The 17,095-nt window shown below is 43.5% G+C and overlaps 1 protein-coding gene across 11 annotated transcripts in view; it reads right to left on the reverse strand.

Moving 5' to 3' along the window:
• Positions 1-16,393: 16,393 nt before the first annotated feature.
• DET1 (DET1 partner of COP1 E3 ubiquitin ligase) overlaps positions 16,394-17,095 on the reverse strand; it is a 154,738-nt gene continuing 154,036 nt past the window's right edge. For 7 of the 11 annotated variants that reach the window (XM_063925770.1, XM_063925766.1, XM_063925771.1 and 4 more), the window contains one exon: positions 16,394-16,715. In XM_063925770.1, the coding sequence (XP_063781840.1) occupies positions 16,526-16,715 (190 nt within the window). In that variant the 3' untranslated portion in view covers positions 16,394-16,525. The remainder of the gene's footprint in view (positions 16,716-17,095) is intronic. The other 4 variants (XR_010179202.1, XR_010179200.1, XR_010179203.1 and 1 more) reach the window with 3 other exon arrangements.

The following is a 17,095-nucleotide window of genomic DNA, read 5'->3' on the forward strand; positions in this document are numbered from 1 at the left end:
AAACAAAAAACAGTGCTGAAAACAAACAGCATCCTGTGTAATGCTGGTATTCACAGCTCCTGTCTCTCCCTGGGCAGTTACTAGCTTCCCCTCCCCCCCCCCTCCCCCGGACCCATATAGCAGTCTCTACCCCACCCCTCCCCGACCCATATAGCAGTCCCAACACCTCTTCACCCCCCTCCCCTAAACCCTAATCTCCCTCCCTCTCCTCCCCCCCCCGAACCAATAAAGCAGTTTTTTAAAGTTATCCACAGATCCCTTTGCCTTTTTTACACAGTGGCAGATCCGCTGCCCAGATGATCCGCTGCCTGCTGCCAGATTCCCGCTGCCCGCTGTGCCGCACCGAGTCGCTGCGGCTGCTACCTGCTGCCCACTCCCGCCATGGCCCGCCCCCCGTGCCGCCTAGCGCCTAACGTCACAGTGGAAATCCCGGTCAGCAGACCCTGTGACGTGACCGGGATTTCCTCTGCGGCGCCGCGTCTGGGAGCTATGTAGCGCAATGACGAGCGGCTCAGCCAGGCGGACCGCTTGTCATTGCACACTGGTGTGGGACAGCGGGGCCAGGTAAAATCGGATCGCGGGCCGCACGTTGCCCACCCCTACTCTAGAGGGAGCTTTAACACGTCCTGTATAGTCAAAAATTGTGGTTCAATACCCTGACCAGAATCTGAATCCCCACAAACGGGATCCAAGTCCTCCCCATCCTCCTATATATCCTCATCTGTATTAGAGAGCAGAGCAGGTTAACCATGCTTTTGTGACCTGCATAAGAGAGGGGGTTGTGTAACATCTGCCTAGCAGCTAAGTCTGCAGCTAAGTCTGCAACAGCTTGTTGTAGTAGCTGAGTTTTCTGTACATTAGCAGTGAGCTGGGATGACATATCAGACATCATAGTTTTAAGAGACCCTAGCCAGTGGGGTTCTGAACCCTCTCCCCCAGCCCCTTCACTGATTTGTGAAGATTGGCTGCATTGTTCACAAGAAACAGAATCAGATGACAATAGAGAGAATCTGGTGTGGCATACACTGGTTTGTATTTACCCATGTTTCACAGTAAGCACAATGACACACACACACACACACACACACACACACACACACACACACACACACAGTAATACTTTGCAAGCCTGCCCTTACTGTATGTGAGAGAGAGACCAGCACACCCCTAGCTGCACTGCCCCAGTGAGGCTGACAGCTAACTATAACACAGCAAATACTAGTAAATTATGTCCTGTAGAGGACAAAGACCGTGTACAATAGCAGCTCTCCCTCTTTGCTACACCCTGTACCAGATTTCCAGCATGTCTTGTGAGGCAGGAAGCGCTGTGTGCGTGATCCATGGCTGTATTAAGCAGAGGAAGGCACCAAGATGCCTCTGGTCCCACTCTGAGTTAGCTGCGCCCCCTCCAATGGCGCTAGAGCTATAATGATTTTTATACTGGCAAAGTCTCCTGTATGGCTTAAAAACGTTGCACAAGTGCTAGCTAATATAAGCAAGTCTACGTGGGGGGGCTCTAGTAAGACCCCCCAGGAGGGTCCCGTATGCCGCGCCCATGATCTGCTGCACTTTGAACAGGATAACCACCCCTCTAGCGGGGCCCCTGGATTGTACTCACCACCGATGTCACCTTCAAGCAGCGTTAGGGGTGTGCAGCGTGCTGCAACAGCCAAGGTGCAGTGTCCTGCTGAACAACCACCCCTCAGGATGGTGGTCCTGCAGCGGGGAAGCAGCTCTGCACCTTATAAGGCCAGTGACCGCCCCCCCCCCCCATCTCCTACAGTGCAGGTATGCTGTCGTCCAGACAGCATACCGAAAATAAAAACAAAAAACAAAGAAATTGAAGAAACTCTCTGGAGCTCAGAGATGTGCATCCTCTTCTGAGGGCACTTTTTTCTATACTGCCTGTGGGAGGGGGCATAGAAAGGAGGAGTCAGCACACCCAGTGAAGAAATTTAAAGTGCATCGGCTCCTTTAGACCTCGTCTATACCCCATCATACTAGATTCCCCAATATCCCTTATGGATGCTAGAGAAAAAATAACAGTAGAGTCTGTCCCCTCTATTTTTCAATAACCAGCACTGGACTGAACCAGCCAGGGGGGCTTACGCTGTAACAGGTTGACACACAGTTTGCGGTCCCCCTTCCATAACGTGAACCAGCCCCAAATTAGACACTCCAGGCCTGGAATTCCTCAGAAAGTGTCCTTTCTCCCCAAAGAACCCACAGGTATGGCCTGAAAGGCAGCAGTCTATTCCCCATACACCTGGGGGCTGAGTGTGCAGGGTTGATGGTGTAAAAATAGAAAACAATAGTTCTTTACAGTGGGACTACAGGTCCCAAAAAGCCTGTTCCGGCATGCCGGCACTTGTGCCAGCATGCCCAGACATTAAGAGCCCACTGACACCTGTAGTCTGCCTGTAAAAAAATTAACATAATGACATAGGCACCAACAGGGGAGGCCTTTATTTAAAAAAGAAAAAAAAATGCCATACTCCCTAACACATGGATCGGATCCGCTTCGGCTGTAAAGAAAAAAAATGGAAATCCTAAGCCCAAATAGACAGTATCTTACACTCTGTACAGTACTAGCGCATAATAGAGGTCATTCTCGGTCACTCTCATAAGAAAGAATGGGGGGGGGGGGATAGCACTGATTGGCTGAGTGCTAATACTTTCAGCAAATCAGTGCTTCCACCATTCATTGAGTCCAGATTTACTTCACATCCCCACAGGTATTATTACATATAAATATATGTAACAGTATAAAAAAAAAAGGATTTTATTTACCTAACGGTAAATCCTTGTCTTGTAGTCGGTAGAGGATACTGGAAATCCATTTAGTACCATGGGGTATAGACGGGTCCACTAGGAGCTTTACGCACTTTAAGAAATTTGTAGTGTGCACGGCTCCTCCCTCTATGCCCCTCCTACCAGACTCAGTCTAGGAAACTGTGCCCGAGGAGACGGACACACAGAACAATAGGAAAGCCATGCTAACCAAACCTGAAACAGGAACAGCAACAGCTGAACAAACCAGAATACTTAACCAAATAACAGAGCAGAAAGAACGAAGCACCATGCGGGCGCCCAGTATCCTCTATGGACTATGAGAAAAGGATTTACCCGTAGGTAATTAAAATCCTATTTTCTCTTACGTCCTAGGGGATACTGGGAATCCATTTAGTACCATGGGGAAGTACCAAAGCTCCCAAACCAGATGGGAGAGTGCTGAGGTCCCTGCAGAACTGATTGTCCTCTGAGGACCTTCAGTTTGGTCAAAGTATTGAACTTGTAAAACTTAGCAAACGTGGTCAAACCTGACCAAGTAGCTTCTTGGCAGAGGTGTAAAGCCGAGACACCCCGGGCAGCCGCACAAGACGAAGCCACCAATCTAGTAGAGTGGGCATGTACAGATTTTGGAACCGGCAAGCCTACCATGGGTAAGCGTGCTGGATCGTGAGCCTGATCCAGCGTGCAATAGACTGCTTTGAAGCAGGACACCCAATTTTATTGGAATCATATAGAATGAACAGCGAGTCGGATTTCCTGTGACGAGATGTTTTTTTTACATACACCTTCAAAGCCCTCACAACATCCAAAGACTTTGAAGTAGCAGAGGTGTCCGTCACAGCCAGAACCACAATAGGTTGGTTGATGTGAAAAGCGGACATCACCTTAGGAAGAAATTGCTGACGAGTTCTGAGTTCAGCTCTGTCCGCATGGAAAATTAAGTAGGGACTCTTGTGAGACAACTCACCTACCTACGACACACGTCTTGCTGAGGCCAAGGCAAACAGTGTTATGGTCTTCCACGTAAGATACTTTATGTCAACCTCCTGTAACGGTTCAAACCAGTCCGATTGGAGGAACTGCAGCACCAAATTGAGATCCCAAGGTGCCGTGGGAGGCACAAAGGGAGGCTGCATGTGCAGAACACCTTTCAAAAACGTCTGGACCTCAGGGAGATACGCCAATTATTTCTGAAAGTTAATAGACAAGGCCGAAATTTGGACTTTAATGGAGTCCACATCCATTCCCGACTACAGAAAGAGCAGGAGACATCCCAGATGAAATTCCACCACCGAATATCGTCTAATTTCACACCAAAAGACCTACTTCTTTGATATACGGTGGTAATGTTTAGACGTCACCCCCTTCCTGGCTTGGATCATAGTCGGGGTGACCTTGTCAGGAATCCCTCTTCTGGCAAGAATCCATGCCGTTAAACGTAGCCGCGGTAAGTCTTGATAAATGAACGGGCCCTGTTGCAGATGATCCTCGCAAAGAGGTAGAGGCCACGGATCTTCGATCAGCGTCTTGAGAAGATCCGCATACCAGGCCCTTCGAGGCCAGTCTGGAGCAATGAGGATTGCTTGAACCTTTTCCCTTTTTATTCTCTTTAGAATTCCTGGGATCAGAGGAAGTGGAGGAAACATGTACACCAGCTGGTAGACCCACGGAGTTGTTAGAGCGTCTACCGCAACTGCTTGAGGGTCTCTCAACCTGGAACAATACTGCTTGAGCTTCTTGTTGAGTCGAGAGGCCATCATGTCAATCTGTGGATATCCCCACCGACATGTCAACCACCGGAACACCTCCAGGTGGAGGCCCCACTCCCCCGGGTGCTGGTCATGTCTGCTGAGTAAGTCTGCTTCCCAGTTGTCTACTCCCAGAATGAAGACCGCCGACAACGCCACAGCCTTTTTTTGCGCCAAGAGGAGGAATCTTGACACCTCTGACATTGCAGCTCTGCTTTTCGTTCCGCCCTGTCGGTTTATGAACATTACCGCCATCACATTGTCCAAATGGACTTGAATGGCCTGATTCCGAAGTAGAGATGAGGCCTGCAGAAGGGCGGCGTAGATTGCCCTGAGTTCCAAGATGTTTATTGGAAGGACGACTTCCCAACTTGACCATATTCCTTGAAACTGCACCCCTTGGGTGACTGCGCCCCAATCTCTGAGGCTTGCGTCTGTGGTTAGTAGAATCCAATTCTGAATCCCGAACCTCCGACTATCGATGAGGTGAGAAGTCTGTAGCCACCACAGAAGGGAGATTCTGGGTTTTGGCGACAGACCGATCCTCTGGTGAATGTGAAGATACGATCCGGACCATTTGTCCAATTGATCCAGTTGGAAGGGCCTTGCATGGAACCTTCCGTACTGAAGCGCCTCGTAAGAGGCCACCATTTTCCCCAGAAGGCGAATGCACAGATGCACCGAGATCCGGGTTGGCTTTAGGACAGCCCGACCCATCAACTTAATTTCCTTTGCCTTCTCCAAGGGAAGGAACACTCTTTCAGACCAGGAAAGAGAGCGTCTGCGTCGGTTCCAGGTGAGATTTTGGGAAGTTCAGAATCCACCCATGATCCAGCAGTAGTCTGGTTGAGAGGTCAATGCTGTGCATCAACCGCTCCCTGGACGGTACCTTTATCAGAAGATCGTCCAGGTACGGAATTATGTTCACTCCCTGTTTGCTGAGTAGAAACATCATCTCTGCCATCACCTTGGTGAACACCCTCGGTGCCATGGAGAGACCAAATGGCAGGGCCTGGAACTAGTAGTGGCAGTCCTGCAGTGCAAATCATAGATAAGCAATAGAAATTCGATCAGACAGAAACAGCGCTAGGTATAGGAAGAAAAATATCTACTCCCCTGTTCAAATGAGTTCCTTGTTATCTTCACAGGAAAACAGGACAAATCATGTCGATTGGATTTTACAGGTGTGGCACCTGTATAGGGTGTAAGAATATTAGAGGAAATACAACAAAGAAATGTGAAGAGGTTTTGATTAATGATAACACACATAAGATAAAGGAATTTATTACATGTACCAGTAAGGATATTATATATGCGGTCGAATGTACATGTAATAAATTCTATATAGGGAGAACAACCAGACCCCTGAAGGTAAGAATAGGGGAGCACCTCCGTAACATCAGGAAGGGGTTGGAAACTCACTCCCTTTCCTCACATTTCAAACAGAACCATAATTGTGATAAAGGCCACATAAAAAAATTCTTTGGCTTGAAACAGATTAGGAAGGATAAAAGACACTGTAATATCACAAGTTCGATTGCTAAAAGCGAAATGAAAATGATCTTTCAATATGGAACTTTAATCCCTGGGGGATTAAACAGTGATTTTGAAGTAAAATGGTTTTTGTGATAACCTTGGAATATGTCATATCGATTCAACATCTTCTGTCTATGTATATTTTTTTTTTTTTTCAGCATTTAACAATGGACTTATTACAAAGGACTATTGTGGTTATGGAATATAAAGAGAAAGAACACGAGAAGATGGACCAACTGAAAATGGAGGAAATGGACATATTAAAATAGAGTTAAAAAGATGTCATGCCGTGAGGGACCTCGGGAAAATGGCCGCCTCGCTACATCCGGTGACGTCACTTCCGGGAAGATTAAAGGAGAATTATACAGCTAGATCTGAGCCACATTGTGCAGCGAATACAGGAGGTGACGCGACCGGATGTGGGGATGCTTCTGGTTCCGGCTGGCATTGTAACACAGCCGATGTGAGGGAACTGGTTGGCGGAAGCAGCCGGACACTTACGTCTAGGCACTTCTGGTAGTGGAGGTCTGACGCGAATGGTTGGCAAAGGGGATGGTCCCCTTTCTGGCGGGAAATTTTGGAAATAACGCCTATGTGGGGGCGGGCATTGGAGTAACCCTGAAACATGTATTAGAATAGGAAACCATTGTATTAGTTATAGGGAAATTGAAAAATGCTGGTTTTGTATTAACTTAACAGGCCATTGGTGGAAAGATTGAAGGAGTGGTATAAATATCTGTGATTGTACAGGAGTCCCTCATACCTTGAAAAAGATCCTCTATAGGATCGAAACGCGTCGGTGGGACTTCTTCTTTCCATGGCGTACCTGTCTGGAAAAGCGGTGAGACTTTTTTCCAAATTTTTGGGATCCATTTAACATCTAGGGAAATAAGTCTCTCCTAACCGGGCAAAAAAGGGTCACCTTTTTATGTTAATTTTTATGTGTTTTTATGGAATATTTCGCATGTTTTGGAGACCATTCCAATTTTGTGGAATAAAATTTGTCATTTTTATACTATCTGGTGGTGATCGCCCTCTATAAATAACGGAGTTGATGTGGAACTAATGAGGAAGACGCCTGAGGTGTTTATTATATGCAAACAAGTCAAGAGGACCACAGTGAGTCGAATGTAGAGGGGGGAACCCCAACACATTTTATCTGTATGGTGGTTTCAATCAAAGAAAGAGATATAATGAAAGGCTTTTAAAACAACCCTTTTTTGTGAGTGCTCTGTGTAAGGGGGTAACCCCAAGAACAGTTATACACAGGTGGTGGGATAACTCCAGAAATGTGCTAAAGAAACTCCAGAATACTGTGGAACATCATCACAGGACTATATTATTTTCAATTCATTGTATTAGCACTCGAGTGTGAGTGTTTTACATAGGGGGTAACCCCGGTAATGAACACATACAAAAGTGGTGGTGGTAGAGCTCCAGGAATCTAATAAGAAGTGTTGAAATATTGTAACGGGATTACACTATTTTGTTGTGTTTGTCTTTTTCTTTTCATGTCATTTGAATCCTCACCTGTGAAGATAACAAGGAACTCATTTGAACAGGGGAGTAGATATTTTTCTTCCTATACCTAGCGCTGTTTCTGTCTGATCGAATTTCTATTGCTTATATTGTGTGAAGTGATTGGTGTATCACTTAGATCTACAGTTTGGCTGCTTCGTATTGCGCCTAGTAAGAAACTCCAAACTTTTGTTCAAATCATAGATAAGCCTGATGAGTCAGCCAGATCGGAATGTGAAGGTACGCATCCTTGATATCCTTAGACACTAGGAATTCCCCTTGCTCCAGACCTGAGATCACCGCTCTAAGAGACGACTCCTTGAATTTGAATACTCGTAAGTACGGATTCAACGACTTGAGGTTCAAAATTGGTCTTACCGAACTGTCCGGTTTTGGTACTACAAACAAGTTGGAATAATATCCCTTGTTTTGCAGATGAGGTGGAACTGGAACAATGAAAAAGAATAAGCTGAGCGCTCAGTGAGTGGTGGTGTATAAATGATTGTCAGCAGCAGCTTGGGAAGGGAATGCCAATCCCCTAAAACACACTTATGTAGAAAAATATACCAAGTTGCGCTCAACAATCAAATGTAAGAAACATTTATTTTGATACATAAAATGTAATAGGATACAGGTGTTCATCATTGCTAACATCACTTGGAGTCTGATTCAGCCTGAGCCCGTGCAGGAGAACAGCTTTTTTCATCATTGCTGCCACCACGGTATACCATTGACCACTGACCAGCCGCCGCTTGAGTGTCGATCTGTCCTCCATACACACCGGCAACTGCAGGGAGGCTCCATCGGAGCTGCCCGTGGGAGCACAGGTCAGCCGCCTTCTGTTGAGAGCCTGCACACCGTGCCACGCAAGGTAACATCTAGCAGTCCGGATATTGCAGCCGCTTATCAGCTTTACACAGCCGCATTTCATCTAGTCCGGCGGTCACATCAGGCACGGCTCTCCATTCCCCGTGCAGGGGCTAGCGGCTGACCTCATTAATACCGCTCCAGGCTCTCCCTCCTGTCACCAAGACAGCAGCTCGTGGTTCACCATACGGTGCATTCGCTCACAGTATCATTCATGTGAGCGTCAATTCATTGTTGCAACGGTCCTTTTCACTCCAGGACCATTGGAATGAATCTTTAGTTACCTATTCTCAGGACTGTTCGGGACTCATATGGACCAAGTGAGTTACATGTATGCAAACAGACTTTTTATTTTACTCTTAACAGTTATCAATCACTGCTGTTATTATATTTAAAACGACACCCCTGGGGTCATAAGTTTTGGAATAATAAGAATTTGCATTCCAGTTATAAGTATAGCAATAAGTATATAGACACAGAGATAAGGTATTTTTATGTCAAATTGTGAATTGTACTCCCGGGAGATTTGTTGTAATTATTATTACATTTTATGTATCAAAATAAATGTTTCTTACATTTGATTGTTGAGCGCAACTTGGTATATTTTTCTACGGAACTGGAACAATGACCTGAGTCTGTACCAGTTTTTGAATGGCGTCCTGTAAGGTTATACTTGCTTCCTGTGAAACTGGTAAGCCTCATTTGAAGAATCTGTGAGGTGGGAGCTCATGAGACTCCAGTCTTTAGCCCTGGGAAATAAGATCTATGACCCAGGGATCCTGGCATGATGTTGTCCAGATGCAACTGAAAAATTTTAGTCCCACCTGCCAGTCTTCCAGGCATTGCGGTCCACCGTCATGCTGAAGGCTTTGAGGAAGCAGAGCTTGAGCTCTGCTCCTGTGAACCGGCAGTTGCTGGTTTTCGTGGTTTACCTCTAGTGGCTGTAGAAGAACCTCTGATTTTGCCCCTAAACTTGGCAGTCCGACAGGACTGTAGATTATGTCCTGAGTAGGCCTTCCTGGCTGGGGGAGCTGCAGAAGGACGACACATGGACTTACCCGCAGTAGCTTTGGAGATCCATTTGTCTAGTTCATCGCCAAATAAGGCCTCTCCTGTGAAGGATAGGCCTTCCACGCCTTTCCTGGAGTCAGGGTCAGCAGTCCACTGGTGTAGCCATAAGCCTCTGCGTGCTGACACTGCCATAGAGGTGGTGCATGCATTAAGCAATCCTATTTCTTTTATGGTTTCCACCATAAAATTTGTAGAGTCCTGTTGCAGGAGTAAAATAAATCTCCCCTTGAGGCATGGTACCTAACCCCTCAATTAGGTTACCCGTCCATTTGGCGTTGGCCTTAGTAATCCACCTACATGCTATAGTGGGTCTCTGGGCCACCCCAGCAGCTGTATACAAAGATTTGAGAGTATTCTCAATTCTACAATCAGCCGTATCTTTTAGGGAGGCTGCACCCAGGACAGGCAATACAATTTTCCGTGACAGCCTAGATACTGATGCATCCACTATTGGTGGATTTTCCCATTTTTTCCTATCCTCGGGAGGAAAGGGAAAAGATGATATCAACCTTTTAGGGATTTGAAATTTCCTATCAGGATTAACCCACAGTTCTTCAAACAGGGTATTTAATTCCTTTGACACAGGAAGAGTGGCTGAGGATTTCTTTTTTATATTAAAATAAGATTCCTCAGTCTCCTCTGTTACCTTATCAGGGATATGTAGAACTTCTCTGATAGCTTCTATGAGAGTCTCTATTCCATGTGACAGAGTAGCCTCCCCCACCTGAGTCCACCTCCCCCTCCTCCATGTCTGACCCCTCATCATCAGAGTCAGACTGCAGAATATGGGCTAAAGGACGTTTTTGCGGACAAATTGTAGGGGACTGAGATGCTGGTTTGGGTACAGAGTCTCTGTTCTTAAACTCAGACATCGATCTTCTTAAGTATTGCGTCTCTTTCTCACTGCGGGACAATTTAGTAGAAATATTGGAAATCATCCCTAATGGAATCCAGCCAAGCTGGCTCTGCCCCGCTAGCCTGGGTGGGTGTACTGCACTGCGTACACTGCAGTGAACCCCCTGGAGAAGAGGAACACTGCGCCTTACATGAAACCCACTCTTTGTCTGACATACTGTGACAGTGACAGCACACATATACACAGCAAAAGGTCAAATGCACAGTTAACTCACAAAGAGCCCTTCAAGAGACACAGAGATAGTCTGGAGCCAGCACACAGCGCCCTTACTGCTAATGCCAAGCTTAGCTGGGTCGCAGACTAACTACCCAGATTGGGGACTTAGTACACCAGTAACCAATCTCCCCCACCCGTTAGGACCCCCTGGTATCGCAGAGGTAATCTGGAGTCTCTCCGGAGGAACTGCGCATCCCTGTCCACTGCAGAGGGAAAATGGCACTGGTGAGCTGCTGGATCCGCTCATAGAGAAGCACCGCCCCTTCAATTGCGCGCGGTCTTCCTGCTTTTTATACTGGCTGAGGTAATTTTAGTGCTTAAAATGGAATCAGGTGCCTTTTAAGTCTGTAATGCTAGTCTGGGTACTGTGTACACCCATAGTGTACTTAGGACTCAGTTTGCTCCCTCAGAAGCGGTCTGTCTGCACTGTGCACTGAGTCTGGAGACCCAGCTGCCCCACGTAGAAGCTGTGTGTCTCCGTACCCTCATGCCATGATGGCTGGCGACCTGCTAACCGGGACGCCGGCTAAGTACTCACCACCCTTCTATCTTCTGGCTCTGTTAGGGGTGGCGGTGTGAATGTACGCCCTGGTGGGGCTCGCAAATAGTTTCCTCAGGAGCTTAGTGTCCTGTCAGCGGGGAACGGGACCATTAACTCTTCAAGAGGTTGCCCCCCCCTCAAGTCCCACGAAGCAGGCAGGCGCCATCTAGACCTGCATAAAAACAACATACAAAATAAATGCAGAAAACTCTTCAGGAGCTTCCAGCGATGTGACCGGCTCCTACGGGCACATTTTCTAAACGGAGTCTGGTAGGTGGGGCATAGAGGGAGGAGCCAGCGCACACTATCAAATTCTTAATGTGCCCAAGGCTCCTAGTGGACCCGTCTATACCCCATGGTACTAAATGGATTCCCAGTATCCTGTAGGATGTAAGAAAAAAAAGCACTACCATTCTCACTACCCCCATACTGTACCTTGCATGTGGTTGTGCTGTTTGTTAATATTTGTCATACGCCTTTTGGTACAATTGCATTGTGAAACCCTGTACGGTACTGCAAAAAACTTGCAGAGCCACGTAAAAATGATTGTAATAGCAGAACAATAAGAATTATAGCCAACTTCAGTTACTTTAAAAACTTTATTTAAATTAAAACATAAATATCTTGACAATCTATACACGTGTATACAAAAATACAGTATTGCATATGGTTATGAATCAATTCTGCCTTTTAAAAGATGTAAACTTTACATAATGTTAAAAGTATCACCTTTGGCATCTGAATTTTTACAATGACAAACACTTTTCTATCTCCTTAATGGAGAATACAGACTTAAATAAACACCTAAAAACACATAAGGGCAACATTATGAGGCTAGAAAATATGTATAAAGGCTTATTTGAAATGCTGCTTTTTTTGTAATAAAAATATATGTTTAGCTGTATCACACCCACACAGAAAGATTTCACCTTCAGATAACAAAGACGCACTGAATGCACAGAAAGATTCAGTTAAATTTCGAGGTTGAAAAGGCATTAGATGTGAAACAAACATTTTATAGGAGATGCTACTCAGAAAATGGGATTTCTCCTTAGTAATAAGTATATTTGTCATTTAAAGAGACTTCTGTACTTCGTTTTACAGCACTCCCACAAATACAAAATGATACAAGGTTATTCCACTATACAGGTTTTATCTCTGCGTTTCATTTCATTTTAAGGCCTTCAATTGCATTGTTGAGGGAAAGAAAGGTGCATTACAGGTATGGGAATTGATTTACTATAAGACCTTTTACATTTTCAAGCTTGGACAGTACAATGAAAAAAACACATGGCAAAATAATAAATTTGTCCACATGAGTTTTCTTTCACTACACTACCAACAGCACTCAAGGCATAATCCCGCAGAGGAAATAGGTCGGCATAGAGATAGATGGATCTGTGTGCAATGACTATGCTATCCAGTGGTCATAAATGAAGCATGGAGTAACGTAATGTGAGGACACAGTCATTTGGTGCCCTGAAGGATTAAATCTTCACCACAGGTGGGTTTGCCCAAAATGTGATTGACAGAGTGGAGTTATAAGCAAGCTCGAAATAAAGATCATTATTATAAGGTAGCATATGGTCATTACAAAGAACAACCCATACCCAATGTGCGCTTCTACTATGACCTCTTGAGTTTTATTATGTGTGTGATAAACTATAATTTTTAACGAAGGGATCAATGATCCCTATGACACGCAAACTAGAGTTCCGCTCGCTGTGCACTGCATGGATTGGTATAGTAACATATATGTGTCAGACACCTCACTAAGAGAAGGCATAACATTTAAATAATAGCAAAGTATTTGTATAAGGTGAGCACATATCCATGTTGCATATATATATATATATATATATATATATATATAAAAGCACAATGAAGCGGCACTCCAGGACTTAATTCAGTAAACGGGTCCAGTCTCCCGATTTTGATGTGCAACGTTTCGGTTTTAATCACAAACCTTCGTCAGGGATTAAAACCGAAACGTTGCACATCAAAATCGGGAGACTGGACCCGTTTATTTGAATTAAGTCCTGGAGTGCCGCTTCATTGTGCTTATATCCTCAACCTGCAAAGTTGATTTAGAGGGCACCGGGCAAGCTGACTGTGATGTTTATTTCATGAGTGCCGAATACAAATACTATTTTTATATATATATATATATACACACACACTTGGAAACAATATTTGCATAAAGTTTAATGTGATTTATATTAATAGCAAATAGTGACTAAAAAGGGCATGCATTACTTACCAGTCAAATACTACAGCCACTTTTTTAACAATCAATTTTCACTCTGAGGGAAGTATACACAATGAGCAATGTGTGTGTTCACGTTACTGTACAGTTTCACTCCAGTTAGGTACAAGTCCCGACTCTAAACACAGAAAACTGCAAGCAAGAATATACTTTGCTCACAGCCAACAGGGAGCTGTTCCAGATACATTCCTATTGGCTAAGCTATTCATCTATTTATTTTCATGAGACTATTAAGAGCTGTATGATAAAGTAAGTAATGTACATTGAAGTAATATAATGCATTACCATTGCAAATAAATGAAAAAAATAACTATTTTAATTGCGATTTTTCTGGATTATCCGTTTTTAATCAATGTATGTACTGTATCTAGGTTACGTTGTTTCTCAATCACACCAATGCAGCATGTAACTTTGTTTTCAGAGTTCGGGATTTTATGTATCAGAAAGTAAAGAACTGAAGCTTGACCCAATTACCTTCTATTGCCTTTGATTACACTGTCATTTACAATATCAATTTACTGCAATCTGAAAATATGCATGATAACAAATGGGGGAATGTAATTCGTCTGGCTAAGCACAATGTACTGTTTTTCTGGAATGGCACATTGCGTCCACTGCAAGTTTTCCCATGCAGATGTGCGTAGGGGAAATTGCGAATGTCGGCAGGACCATAACTGGATGATATGTGCATGGGGAATGCATTTAACTTGACGGCTGACGGAATACCGATGCAACAGGACTATTCCCACTTGTGGGTGTAAATGAGCCTGCAAGGGGACTCTTAGGGGTACATTTACTAAGCAGTGATAAGAGCGGAGAAGTGAGCCAGTTGAGAAGTTGCCCATGGCAACCAATCAGCACTGAAGTAACAGCTATAATTTGCATACCATAAAATGATACAGAGCTGATTGGTTGATGGAGAAATTTCTCCACTGGCTCACTTCTCCGCTCTTATCACGGCTTAGTAAATGTTCCCCTTAGTGCTTACCCCGCTGCTGGCATTCTGGCGGGCGGGGATGTCGCTGTTGGGATATTGACAGCCAGCATCCCGTCCGTGAATAAATCATAGTGAATCCGTGCACAGTGATACTCAGTGATGCATCACTGCAAATAATCACCCCAAAGAGTGCTGTAGTCTTTTCTTTAGTATTTGCATCATAATACCCATTACAGGCATGCTGTTGCACTGCTCCTTTATTTGTTCTGGCCACTTAGAAAACAGTACAACACCTGCCCTAAAGCGAGTCTACAATATAATGCAAATATATCTAAATGGATTTTTAAGACTATATAATTAGCAAAATTAAAAGAGGAGTACTACAACATATTACTCTCTTCACAATGCTTAGGCTGCTCTCTGTTATGGATTAATCTACTGCCAGATGAAAGGAAGATTAATTTACTTTGCAGAGTTATTTCTGAGCTCAGACAAAGTATCCATATAACTCATATAGATATTCACAAAACAGATATAGTACATTGTATAGATTCATCTGCAAGATTCATGTACATTACGTTTGCACTGCACATGTACTTCACATTTTACCCAAAAGCTGCATAGTGCACAAAAATAATGACAAGCATTACATATTATCCGTACAGTAAATTACACGGTTAGCAGTGATCTTGGCAAGCTCTCATTCAGCCAAAGTCTCAACTTATGAATTTAATGACGATATGAGAACTATTTGTGGGCGAAGAGATGCGTGTCTTGTTGCAAGCAGCAAACTAAAAAATACAAAGTTTTTAGGATATCAAGAGTTAACAAAAACAAACCGAAAAAAGAACCCTGATGTTTTGGTCAAAATTATTGCTAAATAAAATTGGCCAGTCTTTACAATCACTGATATGAAGTTCAGGACTGAAAGTTCAGCTAGTGTGTGTACATTGTTGTTTAATGCTCTAATATTTAACACGCATTAACACTGACAATGCAGATTATTATGGAACAAGTTGACTGACACTTACTATAAAAATATATTTGAGACAAGGCTGTTTTATAGGAAAGAAATAAAATTCAATATAAATGCTGAGCTTTTAGGATGAGCACTTTAAAGGTATATGTGGATGTTGCAAGAGGTGTTTCATAATGCATGAACTATAACAGAAACATAATAGATAAGTGCCCCTTTAACATATTACCACAAAGTTCTAGCCTTGGTTTTACAGACCTCCCTTTCAGTACCAATGAATAAAACATGGAGGAAACACCTTTCATAGAGTGTATAAAGAACACTACTACAAGAATTTAAAAAAAATAAAAAATAATTAGATTCATGGTGGGAGTTAATGATTTACTACCAGAAGCCAATATTACTGATGATCCAATCATTTTCAAGGTTCATAGTAATGTTGAGTTTAAATATATGTATATTTTATTCTATAAAATTAACATAGCTTCAGTAATATGCCCCCTTTAATAATGCTAATCCAAATTCAACAACAATTTATTTTGTATGTGATCATGCAGGTCTTAGTTTAAGGCAGGGGTTCCCAACCACAGTTCTCAAGGCACACTAAACAGTCCAGGTGTTAAGGATAGCCATACTTGAGCACAGGTGGAAATTATTACCTCAGTATATTGATTTAACCATCTGTGTTAAGCATGGATATAGAATTATTATTAAAACCTGGACTGTTCATGTGCTTCATAGTCGTCTTTGGGAAACACTGCTTTGGGGAATTTCAAATGGGAAAGGTTATCATCAACATAATATTCTTTTTCCGGAAAATTCCTGTGGCCGTGCTTCTTCCATTGTATAACTTTAAAAAAAATAGTGTATGCAGAATTTCATACTGGCAAACAACCAACAGATTTCTACAGTCTCCCTCTAATATTTCAATAATGAAGTCAAGCAAAATTAATAAAATATAATAGTCCTGGAAATTTTTGCTGCAAAATTAAACAGATTGCTATGGTATATTTTGAAATCCTATATTTTATTGATAATTTGGACTTTAAGCTCTGGAGGTGAACAGTATAATTTGGTCTCTAGTAAAAAAACAAGTAATGGATGAGATTAAGGCAGCAGGGTCTTGTTTCCGGACTCCCTTTATGTGCAGCTGTGTCTCATGTGAAAGTTCACCACATATTCTGCATTAGTCCGCTGCACTGATATCGCAAATGGCTCGAACGGATGAAACGTGAAGGCGACAAGCCTGCGCACTGTGTGATTGATGGGCCGCCCAAGAAGACCAGCCTGGATTTTAAACTTTAGAAGTCCAGAATCTCTTGCATAGAACCTACAAGACAAACAAAATGCATGATATACCAGTAAATACAATTGCTCATAATTATATCCAAATTTACTAATACCCACAAAAAGGGGTTACAGACGGTAAAATGAACATGGGATGAACCTAAGTTGCATTTTTTCACATCATATGGTCGCAGGTAAATCCCTGGTCATCACTGTTCACACTATACCTCCGCCTGTCCTGCAGAACAGGCTCATCAGCTTGTTATGTCATTAAAAGTGGATGATCCACCAACGAGATTCCACCAGTGTAGAGTAACCTGGGAACACCCTTTCTTACTGCTGACTATTTAGCTCAGACCCGGGAAAATCCCAGGTCATTACCAGCGGCGTAGAACTAGGTCAAATAATACGGGTGGAACCATT

Source organism: Pseudophryne corroboree, chromosome 6 (assembly GCF_028390025.1).
Source record: "Pseudophryne corroboree isolate aPseCor3 chromosome 6, aPseCor3.hap2, whole genome shotgun sequence".
Lineage (NCBI taxonomy): Eukaryota > Metazoa > Chordata > Amphibia > Anura > Myobatrachidae > Pseudophryne > Pseudophryne corroboree.